Consider the following 21,509-nt stretch of genomic DNA (forward strand, 5'->3'; position numbering starts at 1 on the left):
TATAATAGTAGTAAGATGCGCGAGTTAAAAAACGCAAAAACAGAGAGCAGCAGGTTTGAACTCGGGTTCTTCGCATTGGCAGGCGGCTTTGCTGAATACCATACAAGTCGAGGCACATTGAGTGCGGGGGAAAACGATGTCATGTGCTTTGTACTGTTGGTCACGTGATGCATCCATTGGCGCTGCAATCTTTTTTTTTTCGGTACAATTTACCGTCATTATTTTCTGTGCTGTAAACACTCCATTTTGCAGTCATATTTGCCATAAGAGTTTCCTGAATTTTTAACACTGCAGTTGACCTACCTTCATCAGTCCCGTCTTTCCCCATAAGTATTTTCATGGACGTGAGGATCTGTTGAGCCACGGGGGCTGACATGCCGTTCGCATACATGAAGCTGTGGCTGTTTCTGCGCAGGTGCTGAATCACTTTCTGAAAAAGATTTTCAAAAAAAAAAAAAAAAAAAAACGTTTTCAGAAATGAGTGAAATTTTGAGAAAAAATGTATGAAATCATTATGATTTAGAGCACACATTTTCAAAACAGAAAATGTTATACAATGTGAGGTTTTCGGGGAATCCCTTTTTCTTAATTCAGAACAAGTTTTCGACGCATATTCTCTAGAGTGTTTAGGTTATGATACGAAATGTGGATCTTATGTTTCCTGACTACTTCTATGTGTTTTATTATAACTATTGATTAGGGTGGTTCAAAAAAAACCTTTTTTCAGCTAGAGTCCAGGACACACCCATTTTTTTTTTTTTTTTTGAGCAATCACGATTGCTTATTGTTCTCATTTGACTGTTTTGATGTCCTATTTTTTTATTTTCCCACCGCCACCCTCCGCACCATCACCGTGGACCGGCTCCACACGATGCTGCTCCTATAGCGAAAGCCGTCTCCAGGTTGCATCCATGTCCTACACACACGCGCCTACATACACAACTACACACGCACACGCGCACAGACACACACACACAAACACATACACCTACACACACATAACCTACACACACATACACTTACACACATACACACACAAACACATACACACACGCATACATACACACATACACACAACTACCCATACATTCATGCCTGCACACAGACACAAACACATATGCCTACAGACACATACGCATACCCCCTCCCCCACACATACACATGCCCCCCCACACACACACACACACATTCATACACACAACTACCCACACACTTATGACAGCACACAGACACAAACACACGTACACATAACCCGTACACACAAATACCCCCCCCCACACACACAAATACACATGCCTACATACACACACTCGTGATTGCGAAAAACATAATTTGAATTCAAGATGTCAAAATTCAAATTATTTTTTTTTTATTTTTTTTTAGACTTACTAATAGTATTATGCTGTGAACGTTTTAGCTTCTTACTAAAATTTTAATAGTAATAGTAATAGTAAATTAACCCTTCCATTTAAATGGGAAGCTAAAATTCTTCCAGTGCATTGCTATCCACGCGTGTAAATATATGGAGGGGTGTCCTGGGAGATACTTTTTTACTAATATGTATTTTTGAACCACCCTACTATTGATGTTGCTATTACTATTATAAATTTTTGTTTCCACAACTTCGATTTTCGCTTATATTTTCTTCTTTCATTGTTCAGTTTTAATTAAAATTCAAAAGCTCAAGCCTGTTTAAAATCCTTTAAGTAACAAAGGGTTATAAGAGTTTAAAAAACGATTGAAACGGACATTTCGCTTCACGTGATTAATACATCCAATTTGATCAGTACCCCAATAAGTTGCATTTCTAAAGTTAAATATTGTTCTACTCAAAGGTTGTAACGTTTTTTATGTTCCCAGTGGAATACTTCGAAGCATGCGGACGTGCCTTCTTTTTATTTTTGAAAAAATATCTGGTTTTTATCCGCAGTGTTGGGAGAACATTTTAGATCTTTGCATCTATCGAGCAGCTAAATGTTCAGTTGTAAGGGACCATTCATTAATTACGAAAGGATGATTTGGCAATTCCCCCCCCCTTCTCCTCCCCTGTAAGGGCACGTAAGATGTTTCTACCCCCCCCCCCCACCCGCCCTATTCTTACGTAAGATTCCATTTCGTTTTTCAAAACAATTAAATTACGAATCTTACATCACTGGAATCGAAATTAAATTCACTATTTTGTGTAAAGGAAATATTTACTTAAAAGTTGGAATCTAGACTGAATGTTTTTTTGATATTTTTACTTCCTTTTACAAAAAAGGAAGCATTGTGTTCGCGAAAAAATCCACCTTAATTTCCATTTTGCTCACCCCGAATGAATGTTGAGTTTTTTTTCCGACTCGACCACACGTGGATAAGTGCCTAAGAACGTATAGACGCGCGAAATATCCATTTTGACGATTCCCGAGAAAAAACAACGAGTTTTCTCGTGACCTCTGTATGTACGTATGTATGTCCCATAACTCAAGAACGGAATGTCCTAGAAAGTTGAAATTTCGTATGTAGACTCCTAGTAGAGTCTAGTTGCGAACCTTTTTTTTGGTTGCATTCAGATGCTCCAAAGAGGGTCTTTTGCCCCCATTTTGGCCACTGTTGGTGATATTTAGAGAGCAAACTATTGAATCACATTAAAAGTGCCAATAATGAGAAAATGACATGAAATTGGAGTAAAAGGAAGTCATGTGATGCACACATCAGCTCGTTTTGTATAGGATGCGATACTAGTAAAAAATAAAACATACCGTACATAGTGCGATTCTTTTATTATATTTTACACTATTTATTCTTTGTTAAACAAATACAAAACAGCTCATCCTAATACGCTTTTTATCTTCCAGACGCAAATGAAATAGGATCCCTCTCAAACCACTTGACCGCGCGATTTCAAATGTAAAATATCGACTAGGAAAATAAAACGTAGGAATGGGTTTGAACCATCCCCCCCCCCCTTAAAGTTAAGAGTATGTAGAGATGTTTCCACCCTCCCTCCCCCTCGGGACCCTTACGTTATTAATGAATGGCCCCTTACAGCGTGTTCACAAGAGCTGTGTGAAAACGAAATAAGCTGTTTAAAAACACTTTTATAACACCGATTCTTAATGTTCTGTATCATATACTGGGTGTTCCACTTCAAATTGCAAAAATGTTCAAAATGAGATGCCGAGTTAGGATATTGAAAGTTTGAACTAAAAATGAAAATGAGTCAAAAAATACAGAATTTAACTTTTTATACGGGCCCCAAGTCCTCAACTTATATATTTGGGGATGAATTGTACATTGAAAAATAATTCCAACTCAAAAAGTTTGACATTAATACGACCAATAGTCACCGATATATGAAACGCAGCGTTTTGTGACTTACACCACTTTCCACTTGCCGTCAAGAACACCTTTTGGGGGAAAATATAGCGGTTAACAAGTGTTTAAAATTGTGTGTGTGCATAGAGTGTGGTTTTTCAATTTGTTCGAGGTTTTGTAGTGTGTTTTTGCGTATCACGGAATAACATTTGCAGTTGTTTTTGAATAGCAATTTAAAAAATATTTTTTTTTTGTTTTTTTACTTCAACAATCTGTCACTCTTCTGAAAGGGTCATAAGTTCCAAATCTCATCTTCTGTAGAGTCCCTTAAAACTTTGAAATGGAATATCGCCTTGAGTTTTGGTCGTACAAATGTCAAGATTTTTGTGTCAGTAATAGTTTTCATTGGATAATATTTTTCTAAATATATGTTAGGGGACCTAGGGCCCGTATAAAAAAAATTAAATTTTTGTATTTTTTGACTCATTTTTATTTTTACTTCAAACTGTCAATATCTTAACCCTGCATCTAATTTTGAACATTTTTGCAATTGGAAGTACGCATCTATAGGACTTTAAGTCATTTGGGTAATTAAATTAATCCTATCAAATTAATCCTTTAAGTCATTTGATTCCTAGCTGGAATCTGGAATTTAATGTTAAATTTTTAAACAAAGCAGAACGAAAAAAAAAAACCATTTGAATAAATTAATCTTTTAGATTTATCGCAATTGGGAGGGTCAGAAAGTCTATGTAACTCTTTGGTTTGTTTTGGTCTTGTTGTATTTCATTATTATTTAACTATAGTGGAGGCAAGCTTTTAAAGGCAAAGCAGTGCTTAGTTACAGCATTAGGCCGCAACCGGTTAGGTTTGCCTAAGGCCCCTATATAGACGAGCCGACGCATCAACTTAAGATCGGCCATTTTGGATCGGAGCGCGTGTTTGAGTTGTTGTCTTTTCTGGCAAATTACCGCATTTGGTGATTTCTCACTGCGAGCAACTATTAGCAGCAAGTGAATTGTTTATTAAATAAAGTTTTATTTTTGGCTATTTTGGCTAAACCCGAAACGTTGCTATGGTAACCCTAGCTACGCAACAGTGAAAAATCCCATCCAAAATGGCTAAACTTAGGCTGATGCGTTGGCATATATATATAGCGGCTCTAGGTTTGCCCATCTGTAGTCACGTTTATTTAATTTTCGTGACAACGACAACCGTTGCTGCATTATTAAAATTCGTTTTCTGTCATTGAGTAAAGAAACATGGAGTAAAGAAATTACGTAGAGAGGCCCCGCTATGCTAAGAAACTGAAGCCGGAAGTTGCACCGCTGTATCCCAAGATCCTTAGCTTCTTGCTAAATGTATTGAGATACATTTTGATTCAAAACATTCTGTTACTGAATCTCAATTGGTTGTTAATTTAAACTTAGATAGTGTTGCAAGTTTATGAGGCACGTTTTTGAAATTGCATTACAACATGAATTAAAATGTAAACCAATCCGCCAGCTACTTTGATTGGTTGTAATCATAACCTCACCCACAATTGCACCGCTGTATCCCATAATTCCGGCTTCAATTTCATCTCCTTTTTACCATAGACGGGGCCTCTCTGTTTAAATTTCTTTATTCTATGGTAAAGAAATTACATGGAGAGGCCCCGCTATACTAAGTAATTGAAGCCGGAAGTTGCACCGATGTATCCCAAGATCCTTAGCTTCTTGCTGAATACTTGAGATACGTTTTGATTCAAAACATTCCATTACTGGATTTCAATTGGTTATTAATTTAAAGTTAGATATTGTTGCAAGTTTAAGAAGCACGTTACTGAAATTACATTACAACATGAATTGAAACGCAAACCAATCCGCCAGCTACTCTATTCGGTCCCTTCGTGAGTTGGTGAAAACCATTTTCGGGAAGCGACTATGTTATCATAACTCCGCCCATCATTGCACCGCTGTATCCCATAATTCCGGCTTCAGTTTCATCTCCATTTTACCATAGATGGGGCCTCTGTATGTATATTTCTTTACCCTATATTTTCTGCGAAAACTTTTGAAAAAAAAAACATCAATTTCATCAAGACCGCTTTCCTAAACTGCAGAAGAATTAAGGGGAAAGGAAACTGAGACGTCACAACGAAGCCTCAGTTTCGTTGCTTTATCAATTTCATTGCATCATCAAAAGAGGATCCAAGTTTCTTTGACCAAAAAAAAAAATTAATTTGAATTTGTGGCATCTTGAATTTAAATTATGTTTTCGCAATCACGAGTGTGTGTGTGGGGGGGGTATGTTTGTTTGTGTGTGGGCGGTTTTTGTATGTGGTGTGTAGGCATGTGTGTGTGGGTAGTTGTGTGTATGTGTGCTTGTGTGTGGGGGTACGTGTCTGTGCGGGTAGTTGTGTGTATGTGTAGGTGTGTGTATGTGTTCGTGTGTCTGTATGTATGCGTGTGTGTATGTCTGTGTGTAGGTGTATGTGTGTGTGTAGGTGTATGTATGTGTAGATGTATGTGTGTGTGTGTGTGTGTAGGTGTAAGTGTAGGCAAGTAAGTGACGCAACCTGGAGACGGTTTTCGCTAGAGGAGCAGCATCGTGAGGCGGCCGGCCGATCGACGGTGGTGCTGCAAAGGGTGCTGGCGGGAAAATAAAATGATAGGAACGCCAAAAACAGTCAAGTGAGAACAATAAGCAATCGTGATTGCTCAAAAAAAAAAAGAACATACAAGGTGTCTAGGAAAGAACTCTCTGATTTCAAAATTAAATATCTCGAAAACAAAGGCCCATAGTGGAACTAAACAAACGGTATGTTAATTGTGAAACCCATAAAAGCCATGTACTGTTTGACCACGGATTCTATGGAATTGGCAAACATCCAATTAAGGCGACTCCATCTGAATGAGGGGGAAAATAAAATTTTTATGCGCGTATTCCGCTCGTTTGAATGAGACTCTGCTTAATTTAGAGGCTAACATACATCTCCAAAATCTGACAACCCTGAAAACTAATAGATGCTTCCATTTCCGCGTGTAAACCGGATGTTTGTCTTTCCATACAATCCGTGGTTACACAGTACAGAAACTTGGAAATTAGCACCAGAAATTGCTAAAGAAAGGGCCCTGCACTCTGTAATTGCAATAGAAGTCAAATAAATAGTGCTGTGAAGGGATTCGACGATAACTTCTAGCGCGAATGTAAGTACCTCTGAGTGGTAAAACTACTGCTGAAGCGCCTAGCCCCCTTCGCAGCATTTTTTATGGGGATTCTTATTGCAATTACAGCGTGCAGCGTCCCTGTAGGCAATTTTTGGTACTAATTCCCAGGTTTCTGTGCATGATTTTTATGGGTTTCACAAAAAACATACCGTTTGTTTTATTCCAATACCGGCCTTTGTTTTCGAGGTATTCAATTTTGAAATCAGGGAGTCCTTTCCTGGACACCCTGATTTTTATGGGTTTCACAATAAACATACCGTTTGTTTTATTCCAATACCGGCCTTTGTTTTCGAGACATTCAATTTTGAAATCAGGGAGTCCTTTCCTGGACACCCTGTTCAAGTACATGTAGATCAGGCACGTCTCTTATAACAGCCTCGTGAAACTATTTTATGTGACACGTATCACACATTACCAAAATGGACAGAAATGGCGAAAGTGTTTTAAATTCCATCATCAAAATCTATGAATTTTGACTTCCAACCTTGCAACCGGCGATGTAGCCCCCGTATCCTGCAAAGCTCTTGCTGAAGGTCCCCATTAGGAGATCCACCTCTTTCGGGTCGCAGCCGTAGTAGTCCGTCACGCCGCGCCCCCTAGGGCCGATGGCGCCTACGCAGTGCGCCTCGTCTATGTACAGGTAGCACTTGTATTTCTTCTTCAGGGCCAGCAGCCCTGGGAGGTTCACTATGGTGCCTTCCATGCTGGAAAAGGAATCGGATGCTTAATACAACGACCTATACGCAGAAGGGTCTGAATTTGAGTGCATTCCTTTTTATTTTACCACTAGCGGTACCCGCACGGCTTTGCCCGTAGTAGAAAATTAACAGGTCATTTGGTTCGCCGGTATATTTACAAATAATGGATGATGAATTTCTCGCCAAATTGCTATGTTCATTTGCTTGCCCATGTTATGATAATTTTCTCGTCCGCGTTATGATAATTTGCTGGTCCACGTCATGATAATTTACTCGTCCACGTTATGATGATTTCTTCGGTAAAGTGTTCTTAAAATTGGAATAGAAAAAGAACAAAATCGGATTTTCAAAAAATCGCTTCGAGGTGCTCACCTCTTTGCTACGAACTAATTCTGTGCCAAATTTCATGAAATTTGGCCGAGCGGTCTAGGCGCTAAGCGTGTAAGAGATATCCTGACAGATTTCCAGAGAGACAGAGATCCAGATTTTCAGCTTTTTTTATTATTAGGAAAGATGCTCTCAGTTTTGATTGAATGTTTGTCATACACAATTACCTTGAAGTCTTAAGAGTCATAAGCATGGGCAGAAACAGCATGCATGTCATAACACGGCTGAATTCTGCGCCGTGTTCTGGCAGATGTCTATCGAAGTTTCGAGGATTTGACGCTTAACGCAAAAAAGTACCTTTTGTACAAGTATGCATAGTTACCTTGAAGTTATAAAACCTATTCATAGAATAATAGTAGTATTACTTATAATACATTTTTACATGTATTAAGAATTATTAATATATTATTCTACATAGTTATCTTGAAGTCTTAAGAGTCATATGCATTGGCAAAAACACAATTCATGTCGTAACACAACTGAGTTTGGCGCAATGTTCTCGCAAATGTTTAGCGTTTCGCTCATTTTGCGATGATTTACAGAATAATGTCTGTGAGAACTTAGCGCAGAATTCAGCTGTGTTACGATATGGGTGGTGTTTCTGCCGATGTTTATGACTCTTAACACTTCGAGGGGACTTTGTATGAGACACACATTCAACCGTAACTGACATATTGGGGGGGGGGGAAAGGTGGGTACAGTAATTTCGGACCCAAAAAGTATCAAAAATAAAATTAACAGAAAATAATAATGACTCAGACTACCTCATGATGATATGAACCTCAGTTCGTATCAAAATGAACCCCGCTTGCGTGCACATAAATAACAATTTAAATAACTTAAATAACAATTATTTAATGTATAAAATTGTATATGTAATTGCAAATATATTTAATTTTTTTCTTTAAAGCAAGAAACAACATACAAAAAGCAAGACAATCGCAAACTACTGAGGTTTGCTAGTCTTAAAAGCAGAATCTAGAAAAAAAAAAGTGCAAATTGTTTAAGCTTGCATTACTAAACACAACTACAAGTATCTTATGTGTTAACAAACAAGAATTTGAAAAAAAAAAAAAAATATTTTAAATAATTGAGCTTTTGTGCTTGTTTGATCGTGTGGCAACCATGAAATTGTTACCAATCACATAAAAAAGGGCTCAGAATTTTATTTAAAATTTACTAAAAAAGGGTTATAATTTTAATTTTATGCAACTTATAATTTCTAAACAAATTCCATCAAACGCCAAAAGAAAATTGTTCTTTCTGTTGGTATCAATCTTTTTGATAAGTGCGCAAATTATCATTACCGAAATTGCGAATGGATGCTAATTCGGTTTTCAATTTATCCGCCGATTAAAGTGCTACCAAGATTAGACTTAGCTCTGGATAAAACCACAGTTAGAACACGAAATAAATTTCAAAATTGGTTCGTTTATCTAAGAGCTACGATATCACGGAAGCACGCACATACACGGAAAACGTATAGCCCCATTCCTTTTTGCGTCGGGGGTAAAATAATACAAATCAACAAAATAAATATATCTAATGCGCACACTAAAACAGAGACAATAATAGTAATGGATTTGTTTCCTTCAGTCATCAAACTTTTAGTCACTGAAATTGATAGAATAAGCAAAAAAAAAAGAAATAAAAATAACATGGAGCGAGAAAAAACTTCATTTTCCCAACACTTAGTTTTTAATTTATTTTTCAAAATATCTGATTTCGAAAATAAGGCGTGGTTTTTATCACGTCATTGTACTTTGGCGCGTCTGTCTACCGCGTTTCCACTTTATGATAATCAAGAAGCGAATTAAATAGTTTGCTCTAGGCTAGCTATCAACCCTATCGTTGCCAGTACCGTGAGTAAAGATGCGCATTTAATATTGCGCTTTGCGCATGGCATCAGTGAATGACAGTTCATCATTTGTGATGTCATCGGCAGAAGCGTAAACAATGAAAGCACACCCAATAAAATATATTTTTAAACATTAAACTTATTCGAAGTATTCAAAAAAAAATGGTCAGATCCTATGTTTTTTAAGCATGCTCTTTCAGAAAAGAATACTTTCAAAATTTCGGAAACGATCCCATTATCTTTGCATAATATGCCATGTTTCCACGTCTGATTTCTTTTTAAATTCAGATAAACCGCACCATATAGTTAAATAAATAAATCCATTTTCTCTTTACCTGTATAATCCTTCTACTAAAAGAATTATCTTCTTCCATGGTCGATGTGTTTTCGGTTGCCCATATACGATTGCTGCTCTAATTTTTCTCTCCAGGTCCTTCATGTCTAGGAAAAAAGCCATGAAGTTATTAAAAATGTAGCTAATATAATATTGTTACTATTGTTACAAATTCTGTAAATAGTAATTATTTTTATGATTAATTTGTTGTAATCGGACTAAATTTGACGTTTATTCCATTAATTTTCACCTAAAATTGTCTTAGTAACGTAACCTGCAAATAGTTTCTCGTAATGAGTATACAACCCCTTACATTCGAATGAAGTATACGGCCCCCCCCATTTCTGAATAAGATTTGTGAGTGGAATAAAAAGAAAATAAGAGAAATTGGTAGAACATTGTAGGATTTTCTGGATATTTCTTTACTAGGTATAAAACGCCGGGCGTCTTGTGAATGAAAGGAGAGTTAGTTTTGCTTTCTAACTGTGGAGTCTCGTTTTATGTCTTTCCGCTGGAAGTGTGTATTAGCCTTTGCGCTGTATTTTTGTGTATTTTTGACGTAAATACGTGTGTAACCGTTTAGTTTACGGTGTTAATTGATATTCGCTTAATTGTTATGGTTAAGTTAGCAGTTGTTAACGATATTTCTTGAACATAGTTGTAAATAAATCTCCTGTGTTTTTCTCAAGAACTATGTCGTCATTTAAAGAAAGTTTGAAATTGCACCGAACTCGTAACAATATTCTGATTTAATTGTCTAACAATAGTCCTATTTGTATAGCCTTTAAAATAGGCGTGTCAAGGACACGTTTGCCGAGTCGAAAGTGCGAAGACCGTCTGAGAAATAACAACACGACTCTTTCATTTATGCAGGGCCGTCGCCAGGTACATTCGTTTGGGGGGGGGGGGTGTTGAAACTGATTTTGCCGACTGACTCCTAACATTTTGCCGACCCGAGAGATACATACGTACACACATTATATATACGTACATACACACACACACACACACACACACACACACACACACACACACACACATATATATATATATATATATATATATATATATATATATATATATATATATATATATATATTTATATATAAATTCAGGGTCTCTGACTAGAATTCGTTACATATTGCAGTCTGGAACATGCAATTGTAGACGTGCTTCAGTGCTACTAAGGGGATGCATTAATTTCGATTAAAGGCAAGATAGACTGCTGTCCTCCGAAAAATTTCTGAAATTGGCATACTAAAAACATGATTTTAGGCTTTGGTTTATATAAGAAGCAAGATGACCGTGGATTCATTCTCATCTTTTTTTCGCTGGAGTCAACATGCTTTTTTCTAGAAAAGGTGGTTTTCGGGAGTTCTTCCTTAAAAATTTCTAAAAACAAAGATTTTATGCCATCTTTATTGACGCGAAGGAAAGGATAGGGGGTTCGGGGGTCCTCCCCGAAGGTTTTTCGAAAAACACAGTTTTAGGCTATTTAAGGATACTTTTGGGGAAAGGGTAGGCAGTGACGGATCTACATTTTTTTCCCGAGGCGGGGCAAATATCGAAACTGCCGCCTTTATCCATCTTTCAAGTTTTAAAATTGAGTTTCAACGAAAAAAACATAAAAATAGTGTGATTTTGCTGCCTTCTAAAAGTCGCCGCCCTTGGCAACCCCCGTCTCCTCCTCCCCTTAAATCCGGCACTGAGGGTAGGTATTTACAGATGTCCAGTGGACAGTGGCAGATTAGCTAGAGAAAACGGCAGTGAGAAATTACAAGGAATTTTGGAGGAGACATTCTGGGGAAATTCGAAAAAAAGAAAAAGAAAACGTACTTTATCCATATAAAATTTAACACATAAGAACATTTTCTACTCAAAAAGTTTTGTAATATAATGGTGAATTAATTATGCTGTACATAATTTTTTGGAAGGGACGGGGGACCCTCATGGTAATCATTCGTTTTGGTATCTCTGAGTACATTGATTCTGATTGAACATTTCCATGGCGCACAAATAGGGATTTTAAGTATACAAATCAGAGAAATTGCTTTGTGTGGGAGAAATAGTTTGCAAAATGAGTTATATCATGCTAGTAATGTTAAGCTAGAAAAAGTGGTGTTCGGAGATTTCTGCCCCTAAAGATTCTAAAAATGAAACTTTAGACAGTCTTTGACGATGTTTGGGGGAGTTTAGGCTCAGAAAAGTTTTCGAAACTGAAGACTTAAACAGGTGATAGTAAGTCATGTTTGGTTCCGCTGGGGCTCAGGGGCACTTCCTAGGCGATTTCGTGAAATTAAAGTTCCAGAAAGGCAATCATAGACCACTATTGGTGATATTAAGGAAAGGAGAGGGGAATGACATTTTTTAGTGTTGTGGGAAAAGAGTGGATTTCATAGACTCTCCCCGGAAATTTTCTGCGAATGATGTTCGAAAAATGTATTTTTACGCGATCTGCAATGATGTTTAGGAGGGGCTGCCCCCCGGAAAAATTTTAAGGACTTAAGTCTTGAAATAAAAAATCCTCTAGACAACTTTGATGGATTTGGGTAGCTGCGTAGACAGGGGAGGGGCCCAGCGCCCAGGGAGAAGGACCGAGGGCAAAACGCTTCTAAGATAGCCTATAACCTTGTTTTTCGGCTTTTAATTTCGGAAGATTTTCGGGGGCGAGCCCCCGATCCCCAAGCAGTTCCGTAATGTTTTTAAAAATGGTTTTCGGGTCTTAAGTTTTAAACATTTTTTGGTAAGACCTTCCACTCCTCCCCCTCATTCAACTTAGCAAACCATAGCGTTTACAATGTTCTTAGCAGGTCAGCTCCCAAACACCATATTCAGAAATACTGAAGGAGAAAACATGTCAGCATTTCTATCCTCTAGTTAAGAATATAACTCATGCATAAGTTTTGAGGTTATTTATCACTTTTTAAAATACCCAGACTTAACAAATGGGAGTGTATTGGTGTTTTAAACAACTATTAATTAATAATTAGCAGATATAAATAATTAGCATTATCTATAATGAAATCAATTTAGCAATTCAATGAAAAATAATTAATGTGATAATCTCCTTGAGGTAAGAACCTAAGAACCTGGGCCTCTTCCGAAATAGAATCTTTGCTACACCACACGATTTAAGAAAGGAGTATCGGCTAGTGTTTTCCCAAGCGTTATTTGAATTGTAGTTTTAAACATATAGTTTTAAACGTTAAACGACTATTGGTGATGTTAGGAGAAGGTGATACGAAGTGATTTCGATCGAAATTTTTTTGAAAATTGAGATCTTTAAAGTGCCATTGTAGGCCATTTGTGGTAAACGAGGTTCAGAAGCTCTCTCTTTCGACAACTTTCTGAAATTGAATGCCAAAAAACGAAGTTTCAGACGATCTTCGTTGATTTCATAGGAACCTCCTGCAGTAAGTTTCTAAAAACGCAACTTAGATTACATTTCATTACCATAAGATAAAAGGAAATGGTTAGGTTCTGCGATTCCTCCGTCCTCCCTCCTAAGCTACTTCCCTAAATCATTTTATTTATTAAAAGAAAAAAAGGTAGGAGATCCTCCTCCAGATTTTCTTTTTAAAAAACATTTTAGCTGTTTTAGTTTTTCACGACGAAATTTTCAATTTTCACTCTAATGTTTTTAATTGTTAAAAGTACAAAATTATGCAACCTTAAAACAATCTGTTAACATTTTGAACTTACAGACTAAGATAATTTAAAGCTTTTATATTTTAACTTGAGGAAGGGTTAAACGTTTAACATTTTGAATACAGGTGGTATTTTTTAGTGATGCCTAATAAGATACCTTTTTTTACTTTTTTTAAATATCAGAAATCCTGAATCTCTTGATAACTTTCATTTTACTTTAATTTTTTATAACTCATTTTTTAAACACTCATTAGAATTACTGGTGTGACTTTTCTAGACAAGATTTTGAATCTTTTCTTCTATTTGAAACATATTTTCCTTATTTTTGTACGGGTGTGCCCTAGGAAGCTATCATGTTTATTTACCTATCGGTTTTTTTTAATTGAAACTTGTTATGCAATTCTATAACGCTCTGGCTATTCTTTTTCTCTATTGGTTGAAAAAATGTTTGAAACGTATTTCAGCTGTCTTTGGTTTGGTAAATGGTAATTTTAATGATGTTGTACATGTTTGAATGTTCCTAAATAATATTTTTAAATTGCATTTTCTTCTGAAATTTTAGAGCTAAAAAAAACATTCATTTGCCCTCCCCCCCCTTTTTTTTCCTTTCTTTTTTGAAACTTTTCACAAAAAAATTTTCATCCCAGCAACTTACTTAGAACTCTTATTTTTCAATATTTAACGGAAGATATACATATATTTATGTAAATGGGGAAAGATTAAAATAATGCTTTGAAAATATTAGTTAAAATAATCATACCTTTTCTGCTGCATTTCAATAAGCTTTTTTTTTTCCTCTCAAATTCAAGTAAAATGCTTTTTCAGATTTTTCCTTACTTGCCACAATGAGAATTATTGTTCATTCACATGAGAATAAAGTTCAAAAACTTTAACTAGTCTTTTTTTTTTCTTTTGAAATTCATAATGAATAAAATAGCTATGCAGGATAGTCACTCAAATCTTCTGCCAAACTCGGGAGCCGGACAAAGTCAATACACTTGTATCTCTTCAAGGCTCCAACGCCAATAACCTTCTTTTTCCTTCTTCAGGCGGAAAGTTCACACAGCAGGGGCCGGACAGACCGTCCTAAGCACACAACAACAGTTGATCCAACTCTTCTCTAATTTTCCCTCGAGCTCCTAGTTCCAGAGAAAGGTTTTTAACAGAAAAGACCCCTGAAGGTCTGACGTTTCTAATGTCACCCCTACACGCGATTACGCCACGCCGTCTCCACGACGGCATTTCTGAGTGTTACAATTGGCGGACAAATATCTTGCTTTAGTTACACAATAAACTTGTGTGGTCGACAAATAGGCATAACCCCTGCGAGTAGAATACTATTTCGGTTTTTACCCGTAAGCCTAGAAAAAGGGAAACGGTGCTGAATGTGTATTCAGAAGTTCGTCTCAAAATCAAACACTTAAAAATACATACCAATGGGACTTTGTGTTGTAATAAAATCCTTCTCTCTATTTTAATTTTTTTTATCATTTCGGCACCCTATGCATTTCTCCAATTTGCTGTGAATTTTTTTATTGATGATTCAATTTTATAAATGTGTCTACTGTGCACTGTTCAAAGCTATCATGTTTCTTAATGTAGTTGTGTTTTTAAACTGAGACTTTCCGTGGGTTTCTATACAAATATTTTTGAAAAAAATATTTGAATCTTACATCTCGGCTGCTCACAGGTAATCTTAATGTGTGATACAGCTTCGCAGATATTTCTAAATAATATTTTAAGATTGAATTATCTTTTTAAAATTTACAATATAAACACTCATTAGAACTCAGGATTTGCATTGTAAATTTGTTAAAATGAGAAAATGTTAAAGTGCACTTCCATTTATCCAAATGCACTTCCATTTAACTTTTATCAAAGATATAGTGAACTTTGAATTCACTCTAAAAGTAAAAATTGCCGATTGTAGCTGAAATTGCCGACTGAGTACAGGAAGGCGGCGCCCATTGGGAGGTCCCAGTGACCTCCATAAAAGTCCTTATTCGGCCAAATTTGTCTGATTATTCGGCAAGTTTTAAGACATTATTGCATTTTTTTAAATTCCTGAATGTCCCTTCTCATGTGTGCATTGCATATCCGTATTTTATCATTCGGAAAATTGAGGATTTTCCCCAAGAATTTAAGTTTGGGGTGTCCCTGGATATAGTGTCGGCAAAATAATACTTTGTTCAAGTAAATGTCGGTAAATTGAGAATACTGTGCAATTAGCAGTCGGCGAATTGATTATGTCTTTCAGGTGGGCTTTGAGATGAATAGTCGTCAGTACGCAAAATATACATGTTTTTTGGTTTTTCCTTTTTCAATAAAAGGTGAAAACGTGCACATGGTCAAACCACATACTACTTTACTCAAAGATTTAGAATACAGAATCAACTGAAAAAGAAAAAAATGCCGACTCTAGCTGAATTTTCTGAGTGGACACTTATTGTCTCGGCAAAGTGAGCAGTCGCAAACTAAGCAATCAGCATAGTGTGAGCAATGTAAAACTGAATGTAAACGGAGACACCATTCATTATTTTTTCTTGCGCAAAGTATGAAAAGGTTAGATGTATAACTTTGTATGAATATGATACCTTTTTTTTTAATTTCTGTCAATTAAAACTTTGAAATTCCGAAACATTGAAAATGCCGACTTATGAACTGATTTTGCCGACTGGATGAAATCAGTGGGAGGGTGAGACACCCTCCTCACTCTCCCTATGGCGACGGTCCTGCATTTATGCACTGCAGTCGAATAGCATTTGTAGCTTTGTGCCAGAACTTGGAATTTTTAAATTTTGCATCTCCTAAATCGTTTCATTAATTATTTAAAGATACAGTATTGGATAATATCTATCACTAAAATTAGAAAATCACCCGTCAAGGTATGACGGGTGAAAAATGCTTCTACACTTGAACGAAGCAGTTGCCTGTCGGGTGATATTTTGATAAATGAAATGTTAACCCTAACTTCAGTTGAATAACCCTGTAATCCAGTAGTTCATTATTGACCATTTTTACCTTTCTTCATTGGCCTAAAATGACAATCTTGCCAGTAAAACAGTCAAGTGACCGGATCCAGTTCAGCCCTGTCAAAATGAAGCATTTTTACCGGCCATGTCAAATATTACCAAAAAATACTATCAAAGCATCATGCCGTGGCGTAACCAACGTGCTCCATCTCCAGCTATACCTTTCTCATGAATAAACCGAAAACCCAAGGATTTTTCACAAAATCCGAAGGAACCAAGGTCTGTATTGCGCAATCTCCACCTATAACTTTCTCATGAATAAACCCAACCCCAAGGATTTCAGACAAAATCCGAAGAAATCAAGTTCTGTATTGCAAACTAAAGATATTGGGGGAAAGCTCTAGCCCTAGTTACTACGGCAGTTGGGAAAAGAATATTTTTAGATAAATTTTGTAAACAGGATGTTTTGAACTCACCATTTTGCTTGATGAGGTAAAAAGTGAAATTTTAAGAAGCGGACCAACGTGTTCCATCTTCCGAGTAGGCTTCATGAATGAACCTAAAACTCAAAGATTTCAAGCAAAACCCAAAGAAACCAAGGTCTGTATTGCAAACCAAAAAAGTTGGGGGAAAACTCTAACCCTGGGGACGGACTAACTTGCTCCATCTCCACCTATACCTTTCTCATGAATAAACCCAAAACCTTACTTAATTTAAATAAAATCCGAAGAAACCGATGTCTGTGTATTGCCCAATATCTACCTATACCTTTCTCATGAATAAACCCAAAACCTTACTTAATTTAAATAAAATCCGAAGAAACCGATGTCTGTGTATTGCCCAATATCTACCTATACCTTTCTCATGAATAAACCCAAAACCTAAGGATTTCAAACAAAATTCGAAGAAACCAAGGTCTGTATTGCAAACCAAAGATATCGGGGTCCTCTCTCTACTCTAGCCCTAGTAATTACGGCAGTTTATGATGGTAAAAAAATATTTTTTGTTAAATTTCTCAAAATCAGATGTTCTGAGCTCACCATTATGTTTGAAAACTGTGACTTTTGCTCCGGACAGCCTGCAGCCAAAGGCGATCGAGGCGTGGTTGAGTTGGTCGCTTAAGATCAAGCTTCCCTTGGAGATGATGGAGGGAATGGACGTGGTGTTGGTCGCGAAACCCATGCCCACGATGATGCTGTCATCCACGCCCAGGAACTCGGCAGTGAGCTTCTCTAGCTCTTGGTGGATCTCCAGTGTACCTAGAATCAGACTTGTTATGGAAACTCTGGGCTAGGCAAAGATTGTACATACATATGTATGTAACAGATCGTATACAAATTGTTCCACTGCCGCTTTTCAAAATGGAATTATAATGGAACGGTGACAGATATTAAATTTATTCTTGCGGTGTGAACGTGCGAGGTCAGAAATTTTTTCAGGTTAGGTTTGAAAGTTTTATATGGTATAAGTTTTTAACGACAGATGTCGCTGTGCTGTCTTAGGATATCGCTGCTGTCGCATGCCTCAACCGAAGCAAAAATTAGCAATGGCATTCTAAAAAAAAAATTCTTGGAATATTTTTATTCATTAAGATTGATCTCACCACGTCGTCAATCGGTGTAGGGTTTTTTGATACACAACATCCTTCAAGCACCACAAAAAGAAGTCTCATGGATGAAGATCTGGTGAAGACGAAGACCTTCGTGTTTTTTGTTTGTGTCGTTTGAGTAATCCAACGCACGCCGCACGGTCATTGAAGTATTCATCGAGGAACATAGACCTTTCTGGTCCGATGAGTACACGTGCATAATGATGCTGAAATCGTTATAAAAACATGCCTACTGTCGTTATAATCATAATAATGAATTTTCAGGAGAAAACTTGGCGTATACATCTTGTGCATCAATAGGAAGCTACAGCGCCATCTATTATCAGAATTTTCAACTACCGACATAAATGACATGCAACAAATTCCTGTCTTCGACCGTTCATAACCCAGAAGAATGAATTTAATATGGGTCACCGTTCTTTTGTTTTTTCGTTTTGAAGTCTGACGATTCATTTTCGAACACCCTCTATGTAATGCATCCGTTAATTATGTTTGGCGTTATGTCACAGAAAATTCCATGCATCGATGATTTTGTTCTCCTTTCAACTTAATATTTTTCTTTACGTGTATAAGTCGAAACACAAGAAAATTGACTCATAAAACTGAACTACACAGCAAACAAAGACAAACATGTTTCCAATATTTCGGTCTACATAATTATAGATGTACTTATTTCTCGTCTTTTGAAAAGTGGAAAAGTTTAAAAACTGTAACCTGACTAAGGAAAAAGGAGAAACATTTAAAGGGTAAGAAACAAGCTAGGTGCTGTTTGACATGATCGTCTTGTTGAGTCATTTGATATGTTAGATATTCTCATTCATTTCTATTGAAATCCTCTGTCACTTTCACATTATTGACATTATAATTCAATTCAAATACTGTAGGCGTGCGTTGTCAATTAATCATAAAATTAAAATGCTTACTTTTTGTAGTTGACAACGAACAGCAACGGCATTTGAGTTGAATTGTAATGTTATTAATGTGGAATTGACAGAGGATTTCAATTGAAATAAACGAATAAGAATATTTCACAAATCAAGTGACTTGTTTCACTCAACAAGACGATCATGCCAAACAGCACCTAACTTGTTTCTTACCTTTTAAATGTTTTTCTTTTTTCCGTAGTCGGCCTACAGTTTTTAAACTGTTTTTATTTTAATATTTTCCGTTTTAGCTTGTGATGCAACAAGAAAAGGAGGAGTGATACAATGGGGTGGTTTCCTTCAGTCAAAAGCACTACTTTTAGTCACTGAAATGGATAGAATGAGCAAAAAAAGAAGAAAAATTAATTTGAATTTTGACATCTTGAATTCAAATTATGTTTTTCGCAATCACGAGTGTGTGTATGTAGGCGTGTGTGTTTGTGTGTGTGGGGGGGGGTTTGTGTGTACGGAGTATGTGTGTTTGTGTCTGTGTGCTAGCATAAGTGTGGGGGGGGGTATGTGTATGTGTGTGTAGGCATATGTGTTTGTGTATGTGTGCGGGTAGGAATGTGTGGGTAGTTGTGTGTATGTGTGTGTATGTATGCGTGTGTGTTTGTGTGTGTATGTGTTTGTGTGTGTATGTGTTTGTGTGTGTAGGTGTATGTGTGTAGGTGTATGTGTGTGTAGGTGTATGTGTGTGTAGGTGTATGTGTGTATGTGTATGTGCGCGTGTGTGTGTGTGTAGTTGTGTATCTGTGAGTATGTGTGTGTAGGACATGGATGCAACCTGGAGACGGCTTTCGTTAGAGGTGCAGCATCGTGAGGAGCCCGCCTGTCCACGGTGATGGTGCAGAGGGTGGCGGTGGGAAAAATCAAAGGAACGTCAAAAACAGTCAAATGAAAGCAATAAGCAATCGTGATTGCTCAATAAATAAGTAACATGGACCCAGAAAATACTTTCATTTCCCCAACATTTTTTTTTTTAAATTAATTTTTTAAAATGTCCGATTTTTCAAACAAGACGTGGTCTTTATGACGTCGGAAATGATGAAATTTGCCGCATCTTTCTACTACGTTTCCACGTTATGATAATCAAGCAGCGAATTAAAATTGCGCTCTTCGCTTGCTATCAACCCTATCGTTGCCAATGCACGTGAGTAAAGATGCGAATTAAATATTTTGCTCTGTGAATGGCAACATTGAATGGCATTTCATCATTTGTGATGTCACACGATAGTGAAAGCGCACCGATTTAAGTATTTTTTAAAAAATATTAAACATAAACAAATTACTGAAAAAGTGGTCAGATCCTATGTTTTAAGCATGCTCTTTCAGAAAAAAATACTTTTAAATTTTTGGAAACGACCCCACTTCATGAGTAATACATACTTTTAAAAACTCGCGCTAAAAAAAAGAAAGGAATGAAACCGTTAAAAATCGGGTTTATAAGATAAAATCGACTCCTACTGCTGTTGAAGTCGGTTAAAATGAAGTCTATGTTAACCGGGCGATAAAAAATAATCGATTGACTCCTTATTCAGCAAAATCGGCGATACGGTATAACATAGACCTCTATGTTCTACAGTGGGTGACCCAAAGCAGGTAGGTTAACGAAGAACGTTCGAAAATTGTTGTTTTTGGATTTGTATAGCAACACTTTCCGCTTTATTTCTTATCAGGGATCGCGAACTTCATAAAAGTGATTCTTGCATTATTTTAAACCCAATATTAATTTATCATCAAACATTACAAACACTTGAAAAACCCTCTTTGCCCTGCCAAGGGGCTTAAAGCGGGTAAACCGTTGGGGTAAGCCGGGTAAACTTAACTAATTGCGATTTTGTACATTTGTCAATCAAATATGAAGTTATAAAAAATTAAATCAATTTACTAGCTAACTGCCATCATAAAAAAAGAATAATAAAGTTAACATTTCAATCAAATGCAGATTCAAATGTTAAGTCAGCATATTTGTTTATAAAATCTAAAGAAATCATTTATAAAATAATTGGACTAACTAATTACCATCGTAAAAAATAACTTTTTAAAGTTATCTCATTCGAATAGGAAATCGAAGTCAGTACATTTGCCAGAAAAATATACATAAATACATTAATAAATCTTATGCTCGCTTTTCCCTACCCGCTTTGCCTAAAAGCATGTTTTTATTTTGATAATTATAACCTTAAATTTAAAAAAAAAGATACAAACAGAATTACTATCGCAGTTTATAGGTGGATGGTGCCAGAATAACGAAATATTATTTGTCAATAAAATAAAAATAAACTAGTAATCACAATTACATGAAATCCACCGCCAGCTCAGTCATTTCCAGCCGAGGACTGCAGTTTCGTGCTTATTAGCACTCATCAGCCCGGCATAGGAAAGTGACTGAGCTGGAGATGTAAAACCTCTTAAGGATGCCAAGAGTGCCAAACAAACTGGTAGCCAATACAGAATTAGCACTGACCAGACGAGTGACCGAAGCAATGGTTCGGTTCAACTCGAAGATTGATGGCAAGGCATGGTATTTCATGTATTTCTGCTTTAGCCCTGGCTATTGGGCTGTAA

General features: G+C 36.6%; 1 protein-coding gene across 1 annotated transcript in view; it reads right to left on the bottom strand.

Annotated features, from left to right (window-relative positions):
* The window catches only part of LOC129233346 (serine palmitoyltransferase 2-like), a 59,820-nt gene that overhangs the window by 17,266 nt on the left and 21,045 nt on the right, over positions 1-21,509 (bottom strand). Inside the window, exons 5-8 of the mRNA XM_054867385.1 lie at positions 17,447-17,665; positions 9,788-9,893; positions 6,994-7,213; positions 304-430 (exon numbers count right to left, since the gene is read on the bottom strand). Of these exons, the coding sequence (XP_054723360.1) occupies positions 304-430; positions 6,994-7,213; positions 9,788-9,893; positions 17,447-17,665 (672 nt within the window). The remainder of the gene's footprint in view (positions 1-303; positions 431-6,993; positions 7,214-9,787; positions 9,894-17,446; positions 17,666-21,509) is intronic.

This window comes from Uloborus diversus, unplaced genomic scaffold, assembly GCF_026930045.1.
Source record: "Uloborus diversus isolate 005 unplaced genomic scaffold, Udiv.v.3.1 scaffold_35, whole genome shotgun sequence".
In the NCBI taxonomy this organism is placed as follows: Eukaryota; Metazoa; Arthropoda; class Arachnida; order Araneae; family Uloboridae; genus Uloborus; species Uloborus diversus.